At 42.1% G+C, this 26,105-nt stretch overlaps 1 protein-coding gene across 3 annotated transcripts; it reads left to right on the top strand.

The window, feature by feature from the left end:
* The first annotated feature begins 10,387 nt into the window (after positions 1-10,387).
* Positions 10,388-21,782, top strand: ldhba (lactate dehydrogenase Ba). 3 transcript variants are annotated; one of them, XM_010741753.3, is made up of 8 exons: positions 10,388-10,544; positions 15,954-16,090; positions 16,434-16,551; positions 17,772-17,945; positions 18,032-18,205; positions 18,922-19,039; positions 20,409-20,532; positions 20,804-21,782. In XM_010741753.3, the coding sequence occupies exons 2-8, from the start codon at positions 15,962-15,964 to the stop codon at positions 20,969-20,971; spliced, it is 1,005 nt and encodes a 334-aa protein (XP_010740055.1). In that variant the 5' UTR covers positions 10,388-10,544; positions 15,954-15,961; the 3' UTR covers positions 20,972-21,782. The 3 variants fall into 3 exon arrangements, with proteins under 3 accessions (XP_010740055.1, XP_019128556.1, XP_027128106.1); XM_019273011.2 differs by lacking the exon at positions 10,388-10,544 and adding an exon at positions 10,632-10,683; XM_027272305.1 differs by lacking the exon at positions 10,388-10,544 and adding an exon at positions 15,545-15,635.
* The last annotated feature ends 4,323 nt before the right edge of the window (positions 21,783-26,105 follow it).

Here is a 26,105-nt window from a genome sequence, read left to right as displayed (position 1 = left end):
TCATCAAGTTTTTCCTCACTCGAACCGAGGGTCTAAGGACAGAAGGTGTCACTCCTGTACAGATTGTAAAGCCCTGAGAGGCAAAGGTACTTTGGCTATACAAATAACATTTGATTAGATGCGATCTGCTTCCTGTGGATCTGGACCACCAGAGACCAACCAGACCTCAGAGGTCAGGAACCCCACAAGGAACCTTTTGATTTCTGTCACTCGTGTTTGTTGTGAGGTGGTACAGATGTTTCACTTGAACTGCATTATCAAGCATTCTGAGATTAGCATGTCAGGGACAATCTGAAACCATACAGTGCCTTTGAGCATGCTCAGCAAAAATGTCTCATTTATAGTCCATGATTAAAGCTCTCAAACACAGTGGTGTGGTCCTTTTAAGTTGGAATAGTACAACACAGCACTGGGCTGAACTGGTTTCCATCTTTGAGGGGTTCCTGTCTTCACAGGTTGTTCTTATTTTCCACCACTAGAGGGAGTGCTCACTCCACTCTGGGTCAGGTTGTGTGGAGGATTTAATCCAAATCAAGCATACGCTGCCCTGCATTCAGTATCTTACTAACAACTTATTTCTTGTCAGCACATTGAGAATATATAACAGAGAGTTCCAGTGTAAACCCTTATTTAACACACATTGCTGCGTCTCAGTTGCTCAGTTTATTTTTTATTTGCATGCATCCACTGTACCACACAGTTAGTGCCGTATCACTCCACCTACACCCCCCTGTGATGCCGGTAGTAACAGAACTCTTGGTCATGAGAATTACACACACACCACATTTCAAACTGAGCAGCTAATGTGTGTGTGAGGCGTACTGTGTCACATTTGGAGAGAGGAAGGTGAGCAGATTTACCTGCTGCTGCACACTGAGATCTGCATCATCTAATGCACCTGAGCCTGGCCTGGGTCACACACACACACACACACACAAATGTACTGCTGCTGCCATTAGAATCCATTTGTTTGCTCATAAAATCGTCCGTTTGTACATGCTGTCTTCTGTTGGACCATCTCAGTGTGTCTAACAGGGTAAGGTGGACAGGGGTCATGGGAAATGGATTCCATTTTTCCATGTACCCTGTTTACCCTGTCATAATGTCATCACTCTCATTGAATAAAACATGGACACGATGAGAGACAAACAGGTTTCACTAAGCTGTGATTCGGCTCTTTTTGGCCTCTCATCACAGCCATAATTTCCACATGTAATCTGTGAAATTAACGTAATCCACTGATCTGCAGTCAGCAGCCGGCTCCATCGCCCCTGTTTGCATTGTTCTTTCTGCTGACTTCCGCACAGCTTTGAACAACATCTCTGGTACTATTTTAGTGCTCTATCTGCGGCACGTCTGACTGCTGATGGAAACAGCTATGGGCTCCATCAGCGACAGTCAGGCTTCAGCTTCTATTATCAGGACAGATACAAACTGTGTTTCCATCACTTTGTGCCAGATCCAGACAGGCAGAGTGAGAGCAGCCACCAAAGACCTCCATGAACCTCCAGCTTTAATGCTTTTCTGCTCCGTCTACAGCAGAACGACAGTCTCTATTTCACAGATATTATAGTTGTGATTATTAGTTTATATTTAGTGTTCAGACTCTGACGATATGCTTGGTTAGATCATCATCATCATCACATTTTATTTGTATAGCCCAAAGTCACAAAGTCCATTTTCCTCAGAGGGCTTTACAATCTGTACAGGGAGTGACACCCTCTGTCCTTAGACCCTCGGTTCGAGTGAGGAAAAACTTGCCCACAAAAACCTTTAACAGGGAAAAAAGGTGGAAGAAACCTCAGGAAGAGCCACAGAGGAGGGATCCCTCTCCCAGGACGGACAGACGTGCAATGGATGTCACGTGTACAGGACAAATCAACACAAACATATTGTACAATCACAATGAATGATAAGATCTTCTTATTCAAGTTATTAAGGGAGTTTATGAAAATGATGGGAGGTTTAGAAGTGGTCATGCTTGGAGGGCACAGACTCATTGCAGGACTCTACTTCTACATAAATGGATCTTTGCAGCCTTACCGTAATTTGTTACGGTATATAATATTTAATACAGTTCCCATATTTCTTTAAAGTTCCAGGGTGTAAGATTTAGAAGTATGTATTGCCAGAAATTTAATATAATATTCATAAGTTTGTTTACATTAGTGTATAATCACCTGAAAATAAGAATCATTGTGTCTTTGTTGCCTTAAATTGATCCCCATGGAGTCATTTTCTACGGTGGCCCTGAGCAGACAAACCAAACCCTGGCTCTGGGTATGTTTTCCTACATGTTTGGAAGGACAGGGTGAAGCATGGGCCGGTATTCATTTGGTTGCAATTGGCAACTTCACTGCTAGGTGGCACTAAATTCTACACCCTTAAGCCAGATGTTGAATGTTGGTAGCTCATTTATTAGCGGCTCCAAAGTATGTTTGTAACTAATAGATTTGGGCTCTCCACTCAAAGTCTTCAGGACCAATGAAAATACATTATATGCTGGAAAATATTTGCTGAAAACACGTGAAAAGACTTTCAAGGATATAATAGTGAAATGTGGAGTTAGAGGTTCAAACAGTTTTTCACCAGTTTTCAGTCCAGGATTTTTGTGGGCGGTCCTTAAAGGGTGGCTTGATGACACGCTGAGGCCACCCTGAGCATACCCCTGCACCCCGAGCAGAGAGATAGAGATGAATTCATCTCACTTAGAGTGTTTCAAAGTTAGTCATGTCATTTTCTGAACTCATCATCAAAATAGCTGCTTGACTGCTTTTGGGAGTGGGCGTGGCTTCAGCACATTCAGCTCCACAGTCCTGGAGCTGAGAATTCATTTTTACCTGATTTTGACCTAATTTCATAAACTTGTTGATAATTTTAATCATTTGGCTGGGTGGTTGATAACTCAGAACACACATGTATTCTTACTTTACAGGGACTTTAATGTTCATACTAACACACTTTATTGTTTATTTGTAAAATTATACAGCAGCATTCATGCTGAAAGATACGTTCAGGTTCTGAATCAACATGCTGTCATTCAGATAACATCTTTGTCACAGACTTCCTGTTTATTTCAGCAGGATAATGTCAAACCACAATCTGCACATGTTCCAACAGCATGACTGAAGAAAAACGGTGCACATGCTTGACTGCATGGCTGCAGTCCAGACTTGTCACCTGCTGAAAATATGCAGATACATCAAGAAAAAATGAGACGGTGGTGGTCCACCAATGAGCTGGGTTTTGCCCGAAGTTTCTTAAAGGAAGTTTTGCCTTGTCTAACAAGTTTTAAATGCTTGCTCATGGTGGGGATAGTTGGGTCTCTGTAGATGATATTAGAAAGAACATGGTGTGTGTATATATATATATATATATATATATATATGATATATATATATACCAAACCAAACCCTCAAGCCCTGCCACCTTTTTCATTCCACCTTGTTTTCAAGTGGAACTACAGTGATATAAATCTCGACTGACACTCCATGTTAAACTGTATGTCTATATCTGTATGTACATTGAGAGCACAGTGAACCAGAGTCAAATTCTGCGTGCGTGTACACACACCTGGCCAATAAAGTGATTCTGATTCTGACATGCAGTGACCCGGGTCTTCTGGGTCCCCTGGGGTTCTCGGGGGCCCAGGGGCAGTTTTCCTCTTTGCCTGTTGCAGAGGCAGAGAGAAGCCTACATTTTGAAATGATACTTGGCCTGTTACTTGAAATACATGAGGACATTCAGAGACTTTTTCCCTTAAACAAACAAACTCCTGGCAGTGCGAGCAGAGACCTCGCCCGCCTGTTGCTGTCTGCCTCTTACAGTGAGGAGGGAAAAAGTCAACACCGACAACAGAACAACACCAGAGGGGGAGAGTGTTGGCGCATGTGCAACCTATTCATCCATGCATTCCCACATCTAGCTATTGTCCTTGCAGCCATGTGCACAGTTTTGGAGGTCAGTCTGAAATAGCAGCCCGTGTTTCTGGTCACATGGACGAGGGGGGCCTGGCTTGGCTCGCTGTGAGGAATGTGGCAGTGGGAAGAATCCACCACAGCAGGCCTGGGACTTAGCAGGGAGGGAGGTTTACTGGAAAAAGACAAGCTTGTGCTATATCCATATTACATCATACATCATACAGCTACATACAGCTGTGCTTCTCTGAAGCTCTCACAAGCAGTTTTTTGGCTTCATTCAACGTTTGAAGGGACAAAACAGTTTGAGAAAATAATGAGGCAACAGCGAATATAACGAAACGTTGTTTTACCAATATAATGCAATAATTCATTAGAGAGCTTGAGAAATCAAAAGGATAGCCTGCAACCTCCTGTTCCTCTGACATTGCTACACTGAATAATGTTTCTTAGACTATCCTTTTGTTTTGTTGAGATCTCAAATTAATGATCAGGGAAAACAAAGTTTGAGATCTCGAAAAAGTTTTTTAATTATCTCTGGGTAACAACATTTGTTATCACGACATAATGCCTCAAGACCTTGGGAAAACAAATAAAATTAACTTGTTATCACGAGAAAAAAAGAGATAATAATATGTATGAATGTATGACCACTTTGGGCTTCAGGAAACATTGTATTGGCAGAAAATCTTCATTAAACGTCAAACGTGGACATGATGAACACAGTTCATCAGACACAGAGCAACGTTAACATTTGTAGCCATGTTTGTGTCCTCTGCTCCTGTTAATGCTGTGCAGAATGTGAGAGGAACGAGGGCTTAACAGGGGTTTATAATCTATTGTCACATGATGCAAAGAGTGTGTCGGCCTCTGTCGCAGTGTTGGGGGTTGTGAGCTGATCTATGGGTTTACATGGAGTCAGAAGTGTGTTTGGATCAAAAGACAAGCAACATGAAGTTTGGTATGACTCCATCAGAGTTTGAGGACCATGAAGCTGCAGATCTGTGCAAAGAATCCGAAAGATTCAGAGGTCATGCCGCTCTCTGACATCAGCAGAGGAACATTTTGTGCTCCAGCTAAGTCAGACCTGACCTCGCATTGAAGCTCCATCTAGTGATGCTATGTGAAGGTATCTAGTGATGGAGTTGTCCTGTTTGACCCCTCAGCCTGCCAAAACTTTCTCCCTGACTGACACAAACACAATCGGTGCTTTTGTTCACATGCTACTTCATGATTGATGGCTGCTGCCGCCCAGTAGCTGCGTGCGTTTTGATTGGTTAGAGGCTTAACCGTAGGCTCAGCAGGCTGACCTTGCAGAGTCAGTAAAGAGTAAACACTGGCATGCACACTTCATTTCACTTCCATATTTACAGTGATAACTGCACAGGCTGCAGCTTGTTGATCTCAAAAACTGTGTGCAGCAGCTCGCCTATCCTTCACTCCACTAGTGACCTTGCTGGTAAAGTGCACAAAGGAGGACACGGGAGGTTTTAAAAGGCTGTTTCCATGAAAAGAGACAGACCATGACCAGGCACCAGCACAGGCTGGGCAAATCAAAACAGCAGATGGCTGCCTACCAATGAGGTTTGTGCCTGGTAAAGGAAGTTAACAGAACACCTGGCGTGTTTGCTCATGGTGGGAATTGTTAGGTCTGTGTAAATAACAGTCTAAACCTGCTCTCTATTGAAACAGTCATGAGATAACTGTTATGATTTGGTGTTGTCTAAATAAAACGGAATTGAATTGAACATATGTTTCTTGATTTAAGCAGATAAATAAGATTTCGACATAGAGGAGAAAGAAGTGTGTCTGGGTGAAGTATAATGCTGGAATCAGGTTCTCTTATGTATTTTGATTCCGTTCTTTATGCTAAGCTAGGCTAACCCCATCATGACTCAATTGCCATGATTTAACACACAGACAGCGATGACAGCAGTCTCACTCTATTACTGTTTACATGAACACACTCACCAGTTTGATGGAATGTGTGTGTGTGTGTGTGTGTGTGTGTGTGTGTGTGTGTCTCATTCTCTCAGCAACACACAGACCAAACAAATGACTATCTTCAGTAAGACTAACACACACCCTGTGACCTTGCATCAGCTCCTGGTTCGTCTTTCCCATCTTTGCTGAGCTGAAGCCTGTGTCAGCACTTTTATAGATCACACCTCAGATTAGAAGTTACCGAGTTCAAGGCTGACGAAACAGACAGTTCATGAACTTGGATGGACGCATTCAACTCAGTTAGCCTTTATTACGGTCATAATGTGGTTGAGTCGCTGAAGTGACCTGAGCTGCTGGTTAGTGAAGAAATGAAATGTTTCTATCAAGTCATTTAAGAAGACCTGTTTGACTATGAGGAGCACGAGTGAACTGACCACATGATGATCACATGATCATAAGATAGACTTTACTGTATGGCACATGGTTTTAACTTAAGGCAAATGTACTGAATGATCCAATAAGGAGCCTCAAGTCCTGCTCGGACAAAATCACTGACAGTATAAAGAATGGACGGTGTATGCATGATGTCACCCACAGGGTTCTGAAGAGCAGCTTTGAAGCTCAGAGTATGCTGCACTGGCTGCCTCCATGTTGGCTGTCCTGCCTCTTCCACCTCCTGGCTAATCTAAAAATCTGCAAAAACTTCGGCATCAGATCATCAGTGGACCTGAGGCGGGCTGAATGACACCTGGTTGCTCAAACAAGCTCATCTGTAATAACACCCACCTGTCAATCAAAGCGTCCACGCTCTTAATCCTGCATAACTTTAAGCCTTAAAATAATCTGAACAGGTGAGTTGTATATAAATCCACCCTCAGTACAGTTGTCATGAACAGGGAAATTAGCTACAGAGACCAAAACTGTTTTTTGTACCAGGCTGTAAACATGTTTATTTCTGCTGTGAAGTTGGACATTTGAACATGGGGACTTATGGAGCCTGACTCACTTCTGGAGCCAGCCTCAAGTGGACATTTGAGGAACTGCTCACTGTTTTTGGCACTTCACAGTCACAATATTACTGCTTGATCAAAATCTACTCTGTACAGACGTAAAAAATATGCATTATCTGTTTTTCTAACTGTTTAATTTGTCCATTCTGGGCTACTGTAGAAACATGGTGGTCAAACATGGTGAATATATAAATCCAACACAAAAAACACAATCATTTTTACTTTTCATGAAAGCAGATTTATGAATATTATGCTCTGTAAATAGAGCCCCATAAATCTGACACATGGGACCTTAAATTACCATCATTACTTTATCTAACATGGTGCTTATGAGTGTTTAAGCAAACCTGGAGATAGATGTATTCCAGAATAGGTCAAGACTCCCTGAGGGGACGCAAGATTAACTTGAAGGTCCAGGAGATAATTAATGAGGATGGAAAGACGAGGAAGAAGAAAACATTCTCTAATACTTTCTTGGAGATTTTGAACTTGAAATTAAAAAACATGAGGAGGAAACAGAGTCAGAGAATGCTGTTCATCTGCTCACATACAGGACATACATCCTTCTTTTTGTCTTTCTTTAAATGAGTGAGAGAAGCATGCTTTAAATGTATGTCACTGGGTACAAAAGATAATGGTAATGATCTCCCTTTGACAGCAGGTCATATACACAAGGTTGATGTATTGGCATCCATTTTGTTTGTGTTGTTTGGCCACAGCCTAACACGCCCTGAGCGTTTGCTCATATCTGAAGCAAACACGGAGAATGTGTGTACAGAAGGATGAGAAACGGTTGAGACAGAGTGAGGCAGACAGATAAAGACACAGAGAGTGGGGCTGCTCCATTGTGTTGTGTAACACATTGTTGTTAACACCCCCCGCCCCCCACCTCCCTTCTACTGGCCAATCTAATCCCTCCTCGCTCTTTTCACAATGGCTCTCGGCGGGATCAGCATCCTATTGGATGGAGCGAGTGGAGGCAGAACTACAGCGTCCTATTGGATACTAGCCTGTAGCCTGTATCACCACCATCATCACTGAGGATCATTCGTGAATAAATGAAGGTGAATGATTGAAGAAAATCAACCAGAAGGAGGTGGATTATCTGTCCTGGTTTATAATTGTCCTGTTTGACTGTGACCCAGTGACTGTTGAACCCATAAATCACTTCATGAGCCCATAAATGATAAACCTTATTAGTAGACACAGAACAAAGAGGTTTCTGTTACGCAATACTGTTATGCAATAAGTCTTTAAAGGTACGTGACCATGACTTCTTCTTGATCACTGGAGGAAGATGTGGTTGAAAATGAGGAAGAATCTTTCTCTGTGCTGAGCCAATAATGAGAGAACATGAACAGAAGCATTCTCTGCACATGAAACATATCAGTAGTGGTAAAACGAATCCTGATATGATCATATCATATCATGTAGGTCAGAGTGTGTCAACGGGCTTAACCACAGGCTTCTGCAAAAAGCGCATATGCATCTGATATTTCCACAATCGCTCCACCACAGTAACACACCCTGATGGATTATCATTGTTTTCTTTACAAGCTATAGTCCATCTGTGTCCGGGTCTGAAGATAAGGTGTGTACAGACCTGTGGAGAGAACTGTGAGCTGTGAAGCCTCCTTAGTGCAGAGCTGCGTGACAAACACCAAAGATCTGAAGGCATGGTTAGAGTTTGAGGTGCCAGTCTCTTGAGTCACCTGAGCATTTTCTTTCTGTGCTACATTGTCCTTACATTTCAGAAAGACACACTGTACTTTCTAGTCCACTTCATCTGATAGCATTTGATACATGACATGATGCTGTACTATGCTACTAATCTACCCACTGTTATACAAAGTATATCAAATTGTCTGCATGTGATGGACTGCAACATTAAAATGTTTTTTAATGATAAAAACAGAATAAAGTGATATAACACCTTGCAGAATCTTTCTTTGCTGGCAATTCTTCTGTGCTTTTATTTGAATGTTTTAATATCCAGCCAAACTAAGGGATTTACACCTGAACTGTAATCACGTTGATATGACAAAAGAAACTTATTTGTTTAGAATAATAAATCAATTTTAGTCAACTTCAAATTTTAAGTTGGTACGGACGCTAACTTTTTAAAGTTGAAACAAGTAGTTCCTTTTTACAGTGTAATTATACTGTAACACTTTGAAAGAAGACACTCCACAGAATCTTTCTATGTGTACTTTATGTACTTCTGTACTTGTACTTCAGTGTGTTCATGGTATTTCTACTTTACTTCATCATCACTGGTGCAATCTGCAGCTAAAAGGGACAGTATGAGGAATACAGCCTGCCTCCAGGCAGCAGAGAAAGAGTCTCACTTTAATAATGTGACTCATTCATGCACCTGCCTGACTGAGGAGTGTAAACTATCTTAGAGCATAGCAAACACATAAGTGCACAATAAAACTACTTCAAACGCACATTTCTCCACATAAACATGCAAAAAGCAACAAAAAAAGTATTTTTTTGACTGTGCTGTGGCCAAGAATATACAGAAAGTAGCCAGCTGTAAATATTTGACTGCCCACTGTGATGCTCCATTCTAAGTGAAGTCACTTTAGAAGCTGTAACTTTAGGTTGACATTAGTCATGTAGGTTTGAGGTTTTTACTGCAAAGTGTTAATTGTAGATTGATTTGGTTGTATGTAATTAAACTTGACATATTTTTAGTTTATTGTGTACTTACTCATATTTCTAGCTGTATTTTGTTTTTATCATTTCAAAATATGATGATTTTTCTGCAAACACAGAATAGTGACAGAAGGGAAAACAGCAGCTGAAGTAATGAGTAGAGAAGTAAAAGAGTACCTATTCTAGAGTGAATGTTTCACCCACAAGTCTGTGTCAAGAGCAAAAATCTTTTGTATTTGATGGAATGTGTTTGATGAATACTCAAACATTGCTCACTGGTTTATTACCATGCCCATCTGTTCCATTAAATGAACTTGTTCAAGTTAAAACAACTGTAATCAAGTTAAGTCAACTAACGGATTGAAGTAGGTTAGACCTGCATTCAAATGAGTGTCTAAGTACACCTGAACTGTAATAAAGTTTACTTGACAAAATGATGTCATTTGTTCAGAATGGTCACTCACTCACTAAGTCGGCATGGACACACTAACTTTTTGAAGTGGAAACAAATAGTGTAATAATACAACACTTTGAAAGGAGACGCTGCAGAATCTTTCTTTGAATACTTCCCTGCTGTACTTCAGTGTGTTCAGATCATGCTATTTCTACTTTTACTCAAACAAAGGATCTGAGTACTTCTTGATCTTGAACTTGAACTTGAACTTGAACCAGGTCTACCTGAGCAGAGGGTCTCACTCATGCATCTGACTGACTGACTGTCTGTCTGAGCGGTGTAAGGGAACTCGTTCTGCATGTTCTGCGCTTCCAGCTGCTCATATTTCTCATCTTTCAGGCCACATGGAAATGCCACACCGACCGCTTGGCCTCCCTCTCTGCAGCCCTCCTCACATGAACGTGAACACCATCCTCCCCCCTCCTCCCCCCTCCTCCTCCCGCCTGTAAGCCCTTCAGCTCCACCCACACACACACACACACGAGCCTTCTCTCTCCATCTCTCTGCCGGACGTCGCACCGTCTACCAGACCTTTAAAAAATAAACCCCAGCTAAAAAGTAAGTTCTTTTCATATTTGAAATATTTTGCATTGATATTTGTCCGCGTGGGCTTCGACGCTGCTGCACGGTGGCGCGTGCTGAACGTGTGAGCAGCAATGGATGCGGAGCCACTGCAGGAATCCATTTTCATTCTACGGTAACTGACAGGGAATGCCACTCAGCTGCTCGGAACCACATTAAAAACACGTTTTTATTCATTTCCACGACACGTGAGGCAGGCCTGAACCTCTCTGCTGTGCCTGAAGCACTCTCTTTTTTTAATTACGCCACAATGAGCTCTCTGGCTCTTAATAGGCGCTCGGCATAGCGCCGTTACTCCGGCTCATTAAGCTCGGTCTGCGGCGTCGTTAAAACAACACTGGGCTTTTAATTTGACGAACCGCCGTCCGAACTTTGACGCTTCTGTTCGTTTTACTGTGTTTCCCGCCGTGTGCTCGTTATTTGAAGGCCTGGTTATGATTTTCAGATACATGTTCTGACACAGGAAACACCGTGAACTCGACTTGAACTTGAACTCTTCCCCTTTCGGAGCTCTCTGTCAGCGGATGTTTCACATTTCAAGAGTGAAAATATGTCGTGTCGTGTATCCTAACTGTATCCTAACTGTATCCTCACTTGTGTCCTCACTTGTGTCCTCACTGTCTCTGAGCATCACCAGTGTTAAGGGCACGGCAGGGCTCAGGCCCGGGCTGTTACATAACCTCAGTTCCATTGAATTCAGAGCCAAAGCTGCATCAGGGAAAATGTCTCCGGGCTCCTGAGAGGACACATGAGCTCATGTCCTCTCAGCAGTCAGTCAGGCTGCTGGTGGGCCTCGTTTCAGGACGCATTGTGTCGTCCAACAGGTCCATTGTCTCCCTGCATGAAGAAGGGTCACAGGGTTTGTCCCTTTATAGAATCAAACCGCCTCCCAAAGCCTCGCCGCCTGTTTCCAGTACCAGTCTGACCTTGATATGAGCTGATATCCTGACCGGTTTACAGGCTGTGCCAGCAGCTGCATGTCACAGGACGGCACAGGACACAGGGCTTTGTTCTTCATGCATGCTGATAGCTGATAGGATACATAATTCTCTCTGACTGCTTTGTGTCTATCTGTAGTCAGTTCTGATGACGTGTCACTGTAAAGAGCAGTTCTTTTTTTTTATAAACTTTGAGTCCTGGTTTCGGTCGTACACTGTGTCCCCTCCTCTGCACAGCGCCTCCTTCTGTCAGAGTCACTTAGACCTTGTTCTGATCTGAGGTCTGCCTACGTTCAGCTCAGTGTATCTCATACACACTTGACTTATTCTTGTTATTTTTGCTCCCATCATTTTCTCTGTAGACGTATGAGTAATTCCACTCAACCTCTGTTCGACCTTTATTATGAAAGGCTGACCTGTTGATATGGAGACGGTTGACAGAAAAGCACATGATCAGGGCTGTGTGAGAGGAAGTGGAACACTGAAGGACCAGATGACCTTGTGACAATTTGACGAAGTTGGAAGTGTCTGTTAGCTGGACAGATCAAAGTGTTTGTTCTTTGTAATAATTGTAATAGTTTATATAGTTAAATGAATGAATATTGGTCTGCACTGACCACTGCTGGAATCAAACCTGTCAGTTGCAGACGTGTGAACTGTTGCTCTTTTACTTTCCTGATAACACCTGTTGTTCACAGCTCCCTCTGTTTCATCTCTGCTGTCTCAGACATTTGCGGTCATAAACGAGCAATCAATAACAAAGTGATATGCTTGTCATAACTCCGTTACGCCACTAGAGGCACCTGAAAAACTCCCATTAATGACAATGAGAAACGTGTGATCAGTGAGACAGAAGCAGGGGGAACTTTAAATGATTCCTAATATCACAGATTTAAGTTGTTGTTGTTGTTGTTGTTTTTGCCCGTATGCAACTCATACCACCATAACTCACAACTTCGTAGAGGCTCGCCATGTCATTCAAAATTTACTGCAGGGAATCACTTGTGTTACCTTTCAGGGGGTAGGGGTAGGGTGCCGGGGCTAACGGCTCAAATCACCGTGTGGGGGGGCAGGGGGGCACTGCTGTTGGAGAGTGACTGGGCGTATCTTAACTGCTAAATCATTTATGGGCACACTACTGTTCCAGTATTCTACTTTTGATCAAAATGACTCACACCAAATGACCAGAGCTCCAGGCTGCAGCCACTTTCCAGAGCTGAGAGAAGGATTGAGGGAGTTGCTTTCTTAAAGCCTGCTGGTGTCATCAGTGTGTGTGTAAGAAACTACTCATTCATTTGCATTGTAGTGGAGGCCAGAGATGGAATGTGGAATGTTTGTTCCACCATTTCAGTCATTTATTTTTGGATGTGAATCTAAAGTGTGAAGAATGTGAAGTCTGAAAAGACATTTGTTTAATTTTGAATAATTTAGTGTATTTTTATTGGGGGGGACAATTCATGTTTTTCAGAAATTGGGGGGGGGGGGGGGGGCATGTTGAACCACCATGTTTCTATGATATTTCAGAATCATAGACGGTATAAAACATGGACAATGTATCCATGACGTCACCCACAGGTTTCTGAAGAGTAGTTGTGAAGCTCAGTGTGGTGGCTCTGGTGTCCGCCATCTTGGCCTGCCTGCGTCACCTCCTGGTTAATCCAGAGCTGGGTAAAAACTTGGAGCTGAGACACCTGTAATGACACCTACCCGTCAATCATGCTCTTAATTCTGCATAACTTTAAACCCTAATATAATGTGAACAGGTGAGTTGTATATTAATTCACCCTCAGTACAGTTGTCATGAACGGGGAAATTAGCTACAGAGACCAAAACAGTTTTTTGTACCAGGCTGTAAACATGTTTATTTCTGCTGTGAAGTTGGACATTTGGACATGGGGACTTATGGAGACTGACTCACTTCTGCAGCCAGCCTCAAGTGGATGTTTGAGGAACTTCTGTGTCATTTCACAGCCATGGAGGTTACTTAAGAAACTAAACACTGGCAATGGACAGCCCCTTTCATGTTTAACTACAACTATAGTTTCTCCTACACACCTGAACAGGGAAGTTTATCATTGTTCAGTCGCTATTTGGCTTAGCGCGTGATGTCATTTTGGTGGTAGTAGTGAGCCCAAATCTGTTTTACCAAAGAAGAAGAAGAAGAAGACGTCCATAAGAACTTTAAACCCCGACCTGGGTCATTGTTAATGCGCGCCCTGTGTCGTGCTGATTTTTCTTTAGTAGATAGTGGCATCTAAAATGAACAAATTATCATGTAAAAGTGTGTATTATTTTTAAATATAAAAATAGTAAACATTTTAGAAGTTTCATGGATAATCTTAAAGCTTTGAATAGCATTATATAGTGACATTCCTGCAGTTGCACCACCTGAATTGGAACTAATCTCAAGTTCAACAGGCTTCTGTCTGGATGCTAGCATTAGCTTCTACCCCTGTCATGAAGTTCAAAGAATACATTTTTAAGAATAAAGACTTTTATGATAAAATAACATTTTTCTTTGTACCACCTGACATGGAAAGCGTAACAGCCTACATATAAGTTGAACGTAGTTCTTTTTGTCAGTATTTGACAGAGATCTACAAACCTTTTAGCTTAGTCCCAAGGGTCTCATGGGGTCTTCTGACTGATGCAACATCCTTCAAAATAAAAGTCCAATGTTTATGGTTGCGCCACCCTGACATTTAGGAAATGTAAATTGCTGGACAAAAGTTTTGCAGTTATTTTAACAGCTTTAAAACTATTGATATATATATAAAAAAAAACATTGTCCAAAAGACTTCAAACATTAAATAATGCTAGAGTATTTTCTTTTGAATTCATCATTATTAAAATAATATTTTTAATAGGTTCTTAGTCTGCTCACTTGCTCGGACAGTTGCAGCAGCTGACATCTCAGGGGTTTGAGAGGCTAAAACAAAAAAATATATTATGAAAGGACCACCGATAAATCTCACTTCCACCACTCATACTACAAACCCCACAATGCACTGCAACAGCTGACACACCTGTGCACCACCTCTAACCCCGCTGCTTCGGTTGTTTACACACTAATCAGACTCTGACGTGACGACATCAACGAGCAGACAGAGGGGGAGGAGAAATAAAAGCCAACTGGCGGCTCAAGGCAAGACATGTATAGTCATTTTAACGCAAAATAAACTATATCCATATTAATGATATGGTCTCATCCTATATCGCTTTTGAAAATATATCGATATAGATTAAAATATCGATATATCGCCCAGCCCCTACGCATGACCCCCACTGAATTGAAAGACCTCTGGTTTCCCTGATCCTGTGTGAATGCACATTTAGCATTTAGCAGGGGTTCAGACAGGATCAGGCGCCGCAGCAAAAACTTTGTTTCTGTCCTGGTTGAGCTGCAGATTAACTTGATGTCTGATATTACTCTACACAGACTATAAAGCTGATACAACTATAAACATAAATCATTTCATTTTTCTTTGGTTTGGTTATTTTTGTCATACAGAAACACAGTGATGATTGCTGGGTAATGTAGTTCAGAAGGTTTTTCAGGCAGTACGTGCCAAAAAATTGCATAAAAAATGTTTAGTAACCTCTGCAAACATGAACACACCCTCACGATTCATGAGTTTCCCAGGTCACGACACAGAGGTGGACATTTTTTTAACCTGCTAGTACTTCCTGTTGACTTAGTGACCCACCAAGCTGATGTTTAAAAAGTCTCTATTTGATCGTGTGACAAGGCTATACAGTAGATGGTAGTTCAAATCAAATCAAATTTTATTTGTATAGCCCAAATTCACAAAAACACATGAAAGTTTCTCAACAGTACGAAAACAAGAAGTGAATGTAGCCCTAAAATGAAACGTTTTCGTGGAAAATCTCTAAGAACGCAATATTCCTGTGAGAAGTGAATCATAGAATCAGAGATGATAAGTCCAGCACTGTGTGCTGCAGGGATGGGTATGATAGCACGTACAGATGATGCTGTTCCTGAGAATGATTACTGTGAATGAGACAGTCCTGATAAGACGGAGAGTATTTTAGATGGACTCAGACTGGTTCCCGCACTCGGACACGATCACCACGATGTCTCGCTTCCTGATGCCCATCCGCTCGTCCTGTAAGTGTCTGTGGTGTGGTGCTGGACCAGGATCGGTTGGGTTGTTGTCAGCTGTGGAGTTTTTCATTATTCACATTTGGACTGATTCTGTTATGTGTGTTATGCAGAGTTACCTGTGACTAAATGAATCAATTAGTTGACTGATCAACAGTTTTGTTAATTGATGAATTATTTGCGTAGTTTATGGAGATAATATTCTTCACTGTGATGATCTGCTGTTGTCAGGGGGGATAAAAAGACCTTTAAAGGCGTCAGCTGGAGCCTATGATGGACAGTTTTAGCTTCACTTTCTAACCTGTCCTCTGTGTGTCCCTGCAGCTGCCATCATGTCCTCAGTGCTGCAGAAGTTGATCAGCCCTCTGGCCAGCAGCTCTGCTGAGCCTCCCAGGAACAAGGTGACAGTGGTCGGGGTGGGCCAGGTGGGCATGGCCTGTGCTGTCAGCATCCTGCTGAGGGTAAGACACCTAAATCAGATTGTATATATTATAAATTATATCATATAATTATACATTAATTTACATTTACTCATATATAAAGAAGAAGTGCAAGAAGAGTCTGTTGATGAATGTGATGTGTTCATTGAGTTTTCTTAAGGTTTTTGCTCTTTATGAAGTTATTAAGCTCATGGTTTATGGCTTAATTCTTCTCAGCTGATCTGTGCAAATCTTATCAGACTGTTTACAGATTGTAAAGCCCTCCGAGGCAAATGTACTTTGTGACTTTAGGCTATACAGATAAAATTTGATTTGATTTGACTTGTAGAAGCTCATCTCACATTAATGTTCCTCCTCTGTGTAGGACCTGTGTGATGAGCTGGCTCTGGTTGATGTGATGGAGGATCGTCTCAAAGGAGAGATGATGGACCTGCAGCACGGCAGCCTCTTCCTCAAGACCTCCAAGATCGTGGCCGACAAAGGTCAGGAGCTCCCCACTCACATACAGCTGCACCGTGCGCGGTAAAGAGAAAAAGACATGGACACAAACTTTTTGAAGTGGAAACAAACAGTGTAATAATACAACACTTTGAGAGGAGACGCTGCAGAATCTTTCTTTGAATACTTCCCTGCTGTACTTCAGTTCAGATCAGAGAGAAAAAGACATGTCCAGATAGGGGCTTGTTCTACGTGAGATGTATGAAATGACTATATCGTGACCATCGAGTATTTGTCACGTAAATGTTTTAAGTCGTCAGCATTTAATTCTCGGAGTTTTGCCTGTGTCACTCACTCCTGGTGCTGCTCACAGCACGCAGCACACTGCCCCGCCCACCCAGAAAAATCCCCTGCGCGCATGCGTACTTTCTGTATCAAGTGAGGAGAGACAAGGCCCACTGGCCCCGGAGTGGCTGCGCCACGGTCACCGGAGCAGATAGCTGCCAGTCTAGTCAATGAGAGCACTCACACAGGGCGCGCCGCGGAGTGTCTCAGAAGCGTCTCTCCGCACCACGGCGCGAGCATTCCATAGCATTTCTATTTTTGACGCGAGCCGCTGCTAAACCTCGTAAATTTCAACAGAGCAGATCGCACCAGACAGGAAATCCGACAGAGAATCAACATAATAAACTTCTGCCCCCTTTCAAAATAAAACACAATACGCAGTTCATGTAGCTTTTTACAACTTCACACCAACGTTACGTCATGACCGGTGGCACCAGGTGATCAAAGATCGATCAAAGGGTCTCAACATGGACGATGAGAGAATTGTTGAAGTGGAACAACACAATAATTTATGACACAACAGATGCTTTTTATAATCTCCTCCACGTCGGAGAAGCAAAGTCAGCTGTTTGTTGTGTTTTCTTTATATACAGTTTATCGCGGGGTCTCGCATGGTATGTTCAGGATTCTCGCGGCCAAGACGCGCCCGGTGTGAGTTGACACAGGGCAGAGGACGCAGCTAAAACGCGGCGCAGCCATTACTAATCTAATAGAAGGGTCTATTTGAATCATGACTGATGTTATTTGTTGTATCAAAGGGTTAAATTTAACATTCATAGTGATTTACAGGAGAAATAAAAATATCGAGATATATATCGTATATCGCGATATGGCTTAAAAATATCGAGATATTGGTTATAGGCCATATCGTGCAGCCCTATGTCCAGATCTGGTCTCACCTTCTGTCTTCCTCCCTCAGACTACGCCGTGACGGCCAACTCTCGTCTGGTCGTGGTGACGGCCGGCGTTCGGCAACAGGAGGGAGAGAGTCGCCTGAACCTGGTGCAGAGGAACGTCAACGTCTTCAGGTCCATCATCCCCCAGATCATTAAGCACAGCCCCAACTGCACGCTCATCGTGGTCTCCAACCCTGGTCAGCATACTAACACACACTCTGGGTTTGTCTACATGAATTTATCACATGTCAGTAAACCTCTGCTTCTAACACTCCCTCCACAGTGGACGTGCTGACCTATGTGACCTGGAAACTGAGCGGCCTGCCCAAGCACCGCGTCATCGGCAGCGGCACCAACCTGGACTCAGCCCGCTTCCGCTACCTGATGGCCGAACGCCTTGGCATCCACGCCAGCTCCTTCAACGGCTGGGTGCTGGGAGAGCACGGAGACACCAGCGGTGGGTCCACACAGGAACCGCTCTGTTATTTATCATCACTTAAAGCCTCCATCTGGGATATGTGAAACGTGGTTGTGATCCATAGTAGACATGGTCGGCATGAGGACCAGCACAGGTGCTGAGCATTGTGCTGCAGTGGACGGGGGCAGCAAATGTATTTTAACCTTTAGACCAACCTAAAAAAATCTGTATCAGTATAAGTGTACACTGTATTCAGAATGTTTTCACTGCTTCACCTGACTGTCAGGCAGCCTAACTTTAACACGACCAGACTACTTTGACAAAAACAGTCATTTCACCTGGAGTTGTTGGTCCACAGCTGCCTCCATGGGTCAGTTTGTTTGTGTTACTGTGTGACTTTGGTGTTGTAACACATGCGTTTGGATCCAAACATTAGCTGCTGCAGATTGAGGCAGCGGTAGACCAGCAAATACCGTCTTCCATGAGCTGAAATGTTTTTGTTAAAGGAGTCTGGTGAGGAGAGTGAATTAAACGCTTCAGTTTCGAGGCACTCGGATTGATTTATTTAGGTGGTTAAATGTGTTTTGTTGCCATCTCCGTTCTCCTGTTTGCTTCTACACACTGGGGACGTGCAGACCATCATCTACTGTGGTGCTAAGAACATGACGATGCAGGTCATCCTCAGGCTGCAGTGAAAAAGTGACATTATACACACACAGTGCAGTATTAACTGTGTGTGTGTGTTGTTATTTCAGTGCCTGTGTGGAGCGGTGCTAACGTGGCAGGAGTCAACCTGCAGAAGCTGAACCCTGAGATCGGCACTGATGCCGATAAAGAGCAGTGGAAGGCCACACACAAGGCGGTGGTGGACAGGTATGGTGTGTGTGACAGAGTGTGTGTGAGAGAGAGGTATTTAAAGAGCAACAGATATGAACAGAGTAAGGATGTAAATCTCAAATATTTAGACTTCTCTATTTCCACTACTTCCCGCTACTTTGGAAATAGTTTCCTACCTCCAGCTGTATCATACAATCTTACATACCAACCATGCAACAAAGCAGATAATTCACTGTTCTTAACTGCTTCCAGAAGCTGAGTTCTTCTTCCTCCTTTCAGCTAAACCTAGCTGCCAGAAAATATTAGCCAACAGTCTGCTTCCACTTTCCTTCATCTGACCCCTCGTCAGTTTACATACCTCTGAGAGAAGAGCGTCCATTTTCTTCTCTGCAAAGCAGCGTGTACAACTTGTTTCTGTGTAGGCTTGTTTATCCAGAACAATCCCGCTGTTCTCTACGTCAATCCAGTTTAGATGAGGAGGAGCTGGAGGAGCGTCACAGCTTGAATTCTGTACATTTATCTCAGAGCACACGCTGAACCCTGTCATGGCCAACACTGATTATGCTATCATTGATTCTGTGTCTTCATTAAACATCATCCGAGCTCTGATTGCTTCTCTTATCTGAGCCACCAGTGATTACAGTTTCAAGTTCATGCTGTCCCAGAGGGAACGACAACGTTAATGCAGCTCCACTCACTGACTGCCTAACGTGCTCTAAGAGCTGTGCATGAACTTATGACAGTCACTGTACATTGAAGAGCTTCAGCTTCAATGGCTGTGAAACCATAGCTGGACAAACTTTGTGTCAGAAATGATTTCCTGTGAATATTTCATCCAAGTTTTCATGAGATTTGAGATTTGAATGTGTCAGTTCATAGTCCTCTTCTTTGAGCTCTTTGGTGGTTTGAACTTTTCTAAATGAGGACGAGGTTGTGGAACAGAGGAAAGGCTCTGCGAATAGAGCTCGTGTTCAGGTCTTCACAGTGACCTTATACTGTCGCATTCAATTCACGTTAATGAATAATTGAAACTTTAAAATAATCCTTTCATCTACTTTTCTTCACAGAAATGAATACTATACTGAGATACAAAGTATATATATTTTTAATATATTTTTAAGTCTTCTTACGTCCCTTAAAATCGAGGAGGCTTCGGCGGCTGTGGCGACCCCTAGTGGAGCTCAGGCCCCCAAGCTGTGAAACAGTGCAACAGATTATAGATGATATTTCTATAATATCTATAAACAATGAGTGCTTTAAAGGGGCAGACTTTAGACTTTATGTGCTTTAACGTTTATGTTAGTAAATGTGAGTTATTACAAAGTGTATTTATACATGCAGTTTTCCTGTAGTCTTAGACACACACACACACACACACGTTAACAGAGTGCTGTCTGTGTCTCAGTGCCTACGAGGTGATCAAGCTGAAGGGTTACACCAACTGGGCCATCGGCCTGAGTGTGGCAGATCTGACCGAGAGCATCGTCAAGAACATGAGCCGTGTCCATCCCGTCTCCACCATGGTCAAGGTCCGACTCACACACACGCACATACACACACACACACACACAGCAGTTCAGCAGTCCATGGTTCAAGTTATTTAATATTTATCACCCACAATGCAATCATCTGATGCAGCTCTCCTGAAATAATTAATAATAAGACAGAGGCTCTGTCCAGAGTTCAAAAACACAGCAGCCAACAGCTGTAAAGCTCTGACTAACACTGTCTTTACATGGTCATACATGGTGTTTCTGTTCCTTATTTCACTCTGTTTGGTGTGTGTGTGTGTGTGTGTAGGACATGTATGGTATCGGTGAAGAGGTCTTCCTGTCTCTGCCCTGCGTGCTGAACAACACCGGCGTGAGCAGCGTGGTCAACATGACGCTGACAGACGATGAAGTGGCCCAGCTGAAGAAGAGCGCCGACACACTGTGGGGCATCCAGAAGGACCTGAAGGAGATCTGAACACACACACACACACACACACACACACACACACACACACACGCGCAATACACAGCCATGATGCAGAGAGGCCTGTCAACACGCACACACTCCTTTTCTAACATCTCTTTTCTCTTAGACTGTACCGCTCTTATTTTGAAGGACAATACCAGTGTTTTTTTTTAAATTGGGCCATATTTCAATTTCACACATACATCAGTCTGATTTTTACATCAGTGCTGCATTATGTCACCATCTACTTCCTGTCAATCACCTGACGCCTCTAGAAAACTCTGGTATGCTCCTTTAAAGAAGTGCATTTTCTCTCTAACAGCTCCAGTTGCTGTGTTAGTGTGTTTCTCTCTGTCACCTGTACTGTCCTGGTACTGTAACCTTTATAGACTCTTGTGTTTCACCTGTCTGAACCACGATCAAACACAACACACTCCTCAAAAAGCCAAAAGTGTCACTAAGTGGTCCTCCTCCTCCACCAGTCGTTCATTTAGCAGAACTGAATCACTCCGAGACAAACCTTAAAAATCCTGAAGGCCGCTTTCCTCCTGCCTCCGTCTAAAAGTGGCACTCTGCAGCAGACTGCACAATTAGGTCAACTCCATGGAAATGGTGACGTTGTGAGCGTGATGGTGGATTTGTCTTCCTGTCTTAGTTCATCAGAATTAGAAAAGAGTGATGGAGCAGCAGGGAAGAGTGAAAACGTCCGGCTCCAGTTGTTAGTTTTTTAAACAACAGTGGTGACTGTCTGACCTTGTGTTGTAAACCGTGCTGGAAACAGTGACATGTAACTTAATAAAGCTGACACTCATGAAGGAAAGTGTGTGTATGAGTATGTTATTTCACCAAAATATGTCGCCTGATGTGGAGAATTCTATTCCTCAGTGGGAAGTTCAGTCAGTGTACTGGGGTCCAGTCCTGTTTACTGAAGCTTGATCAAGGACAATGGAGGATTTATTATGTATTATTTATTATTACACCTGTCATGGTATGATGACGCCTCATTTCTGAACAAGCTGCCCTGACTGACAGAACCTCAAGTATTCTTCTTTCTGGTGCTCCAAAACACCTGTGGTACTGAACTGACAGTCCGGGCAGCCCGGCTAACAAATTGAGCTAACATAGGCTAACAGCAGCTAACAAACTGAGCTAACATAGGCTAACAGCAGCTAACAAACTGAGCTAACAACAACTAATGAACTGAGTTAACATGAGCATGTGACATATTAACTAATAACAGTACGAGCACTAACATTCCTTCTGTGCTCTAAGCTCATAGTCTGAACAGCCCGGCTAACAAACTGAGCTAACATGAGCTAACAGCAGCTACAGCTGTCAGCAGTTTACTTCACTGTCCATCATAAACTCTGTAAATCACAGAGAGTTGAGGCGGAGCAGCCTGAGGACATCAGAGGGAAAACCAGAAAACATTTTCTCCATAAAATATGATCCAGTTTCACCAGAATCAGTCAAATAGTTGGTGGTCTGTGACTTAGTGCCGTAAAGCGTTACGTACTTCTCCCGACCCGGAGCCCAAAGTTACATAGTGTGAGAACAGACGTACGACAGAGACACCATTCACCTGATTACAGTCAGTGTAGCATCAACATCATTTAACAGACGTTAGTTTATGAGAGAAAAGTTACAGCATGTTGCAGCATGTCTACATGCTGAATGAGACAGTCCTATCCTCTGACCTCGGTTACCATAGTTATGATCAGACTGGCGACTGCTTTCCTGAACAAACTTACAGCTGCTCTGGAGAGAAGGCAGTGTCTGTCATAATTCAAGCTTTAACACGGTCCATACATTGTCCTCAACACATACTGTATGTTTGACTCTGTGTGGAATAGAAAACTCCCTCACAACACCTTTTGTTAATGATCCAACCTGAGGAGATGAATCATTTGCTCATGTGTGCAAACCATCTTCACAAAGTTTAGAGAGAGCAGGATGATAAAAGACAGATCACATTATCTTATATGTATATATGTATGAAACTGTTAATAACACACAGGCAGGGAAATTGTGTTTGGACAAAAGTAAAACAGCACATAAGAAAGAAATCTAAGCAAGTAAAATAGGACACGCTGAGGTCATTCCTATAACTAGAACAGTTAATGTTTATCAGAACCGGTCAGAGTCAGTCTATTTAAGGAAATAGCTGATAATACATTATTATCTTATTAGAGTTTGTATTTGAAATGGCAGAAGAGAATCTAGATTTGATGAAATGTTAAGTTTCTGTCATCAAGTATGTTTTGAATTTTGAACATATCCAAGAATAACTGAGTTTAAATGTAATGGAATATCTGCATTAAACATAAACTCTACATCCTGTACATTATAAAGTCCCCTAAACACATTCTTTATTTGTCTAATATTCAGTCAGTATTCAGTTGTTAGATACAGGTTTTTATCATTTTCTTATTGGAGCTTTAATAATATGAATTAGTACTGTACTGCTAGTGGACTGCATGCTGTTTGTAGTATTGTTTAAAAAGGTGCTGCAGTGCCATCTGATGGCTGCAGGAAAATGACAGGTTTTTTTTTATGTCAAAGGGCTTTTCTTGTGAAAAGAGCACGAGAGTATTTCATCTGGATTTCTTCATCTCTTAAACTCCACCATTCTCAGCCGACATTACTGTATTTCAGAGGCTGTACTGAGGTCAGTTTCAAAGAGTGGAGAAAATGAACAAAGAGCTGAAGTACAGGCAATGTTCAGCTTGTCAGGAATAAAATGTACTATCATTGTTTGTCAAAGGAAAACAACAAAGACAAAGCCATTTACAAAGCGGTCCTTTGGCCTCAAGGTAGGTTCAAGATATCTGAATGAATGTGTTCATTTGGCCTGGTTTATTTGAATATTTCTTTGAACAGTACTGAATGTCATTGAAGGGTCTGACTGGAAGGATGAGACTCTTGTGGAATGAATGAGCCCAGCTCTCTTCATGTGTGATGATGCTAGTTCTCTTCAGATGATGTGTAACACTTCTGTCTGGTACCTGTTGTTGATTAATGGGTCTCTGGTGGAGTGAAAGTTATTAATTATTAGTCTAAGACTTTCTCTGTACCTCTTTTAGATTGTTGTAGATCTTCAAATCATTTCACAGTAAAAGTTAGTACAAAAGTTTTATTCACAGAAACATTTCATCTGAAGTAAAAGACCTTTTTGAGCACATGGAAAGACTTGTCACATGTTGATTTTCTTTTCAGCAGTGGGACAAAAGTCCACAGAGGAAGACAGATCTGTCTCAGGTGGGCACCTCCAGTTCTCGCAAGAAGAGAGAAAGGGGTGACAGCGTATTTGTCCTGGCTCTTTGAACAGCTCTCCTGAAAGTGTAGCCACTGTGGCGTTTTCCAAAGCGGAGGCCGAACGGGTTGAAGTTGAATTTACTCCTGCGGTCGTTGCATAGGAGCTGCCGCTGGTCTTCATTCTCTCTCAGGGAGAAACACGGGTTGGGATCCTCGACCAGAAACTCTCCTGCGCTTCTTCTCCTGAGTGCAGAGAGGACAGATCCTGAGGAGAACAACAGCAAAACGTCAGCTCACATCTGGACACAGTGGAACACAGCTGGAAACACAAACCAGAGCATCAGATTCATCAAATATAACAGATTTATCATCACTGAGTATCTCTAAAACACAAGAGGAGTCATTTAACTCACCCACTGGTGAGTGTGTGTTTTCTTTATTAGATGTCATTTAATGGAAATGTTGTTTTTAATCTGTTTTTTTTTTATTTTAACAGATAATAAACCTCAAACTACTAAAACCACAACAAAGAACATGACCACAGAGTTCTCAATATGATACAGACCAGATTCAAAGCATTCAAAACATCTACAAATGTCATCAAATGTTCCAGTTCAGTCCTATAATAATAATAATAATATAATAATAATAATAATAATAATAATAATAATAATGGTCTATTACTGAAGCATTACAATGTAAACAGAATTTGACTATATTTCCACTGGAGTGCGCCACATACATGTTATTACTGTTTTATATAGAAGGCCTTCAGGCTGAGTTTAAAACATTTAAATATTACAATAATCAATGGCTTCTATATATAAAATGTTCATTGTTCATTTTATTTTGGTGTCTGCTCAGAATCTTGTGAGGTGCACATTGTAAAAAAAAAAAAAAAAAGTACATTTATGGGAAAAACAACAACACATTTTTATAGAAGCTTTCTGTTGTTAAAAACTGTTTAAAAAAACTCATCGAGTTACAGAGATGATCTGTAAAATGGAAAAAACAAACTGTTCTTCTGACTATTATGCCAATAATGACAAATTATAGTTATTTATATTTAGTCATTTCTGTACAGAAGAAATACATTATTATTTAATATTAGTAGTATTTTTCTTCTTTCCTAAATTACATACACATGTATGTAAAATGACAATATTGATCTGTAATTAAATATGCGGTTTGTGTCTATACAACAATTTAACTATTTAAAAAATGTATACAAAACAGTAGAATCACTGTATTATCTGTAACAAGCAAACTGTTATTTTAAGTATCATGCCAGTGATGACAAGTTATGGTTATTAAAATGACATACAAATGTATGTAAAATGATTTTGGTTAAATATATGTCTTATTATTAGAAAAGTACCACATAAGTGTCCTCCGGTCTAGTCATTTAATGAATCTCATTAAGCTGCCCACCTGTTGCACGTGCCCTCTGTGCAGAGTCAAGTCCCGGCAGAGGTGCTCCATCCTGACCAACAATGAGCGCGCACACCACGACCAGAGCCACGAGTCTCATGCCACAGGACGCACTAATCCAGCGCAGATGCGAGTGTGTGTGTTCACGTCTAGTCAGCAGGCACTAACGCCTTCGCTCCGATCATACCGCGTTTATATTTCCACCAGGTGACCTCGTGCTCCTGCAACTCCCAGCCAATCACAGCCGCCTGCGTCTCCGCGCTGTAAATTGCGGATCTGTCCGCTGCTGGAGGTTCTGAAATGCATCATTCATCAGCCTTTCTGCGAAATGTTGACAGCTCAGTGCTGCTGGGAACATTGATCAGGTTCAACATTCATATGTTACTGCATGTTGGGGACGAACAATTTAGAGACAAATTAGTGACGGAGGGACGCGTAATTGCGCGTTCCGGCCTGA

Source organism: Larimichthys crocea, chromosome XX (genome assembly GCF_000972845.2).
Source record: "Larimichthys crocea isolate SSNF chromosome XX, L_crocea_2.0, whole genome shotgun sequence".
NCBI classification, from domain to species: Eukaryota; Metazoa; Chordata; class Actinopteri; family Sciaenidae; genus Larimichthys; species Larimichthys crocea.
This window is presented reverse-complemented; position numbering and strand designations above follow the sequence as displayed.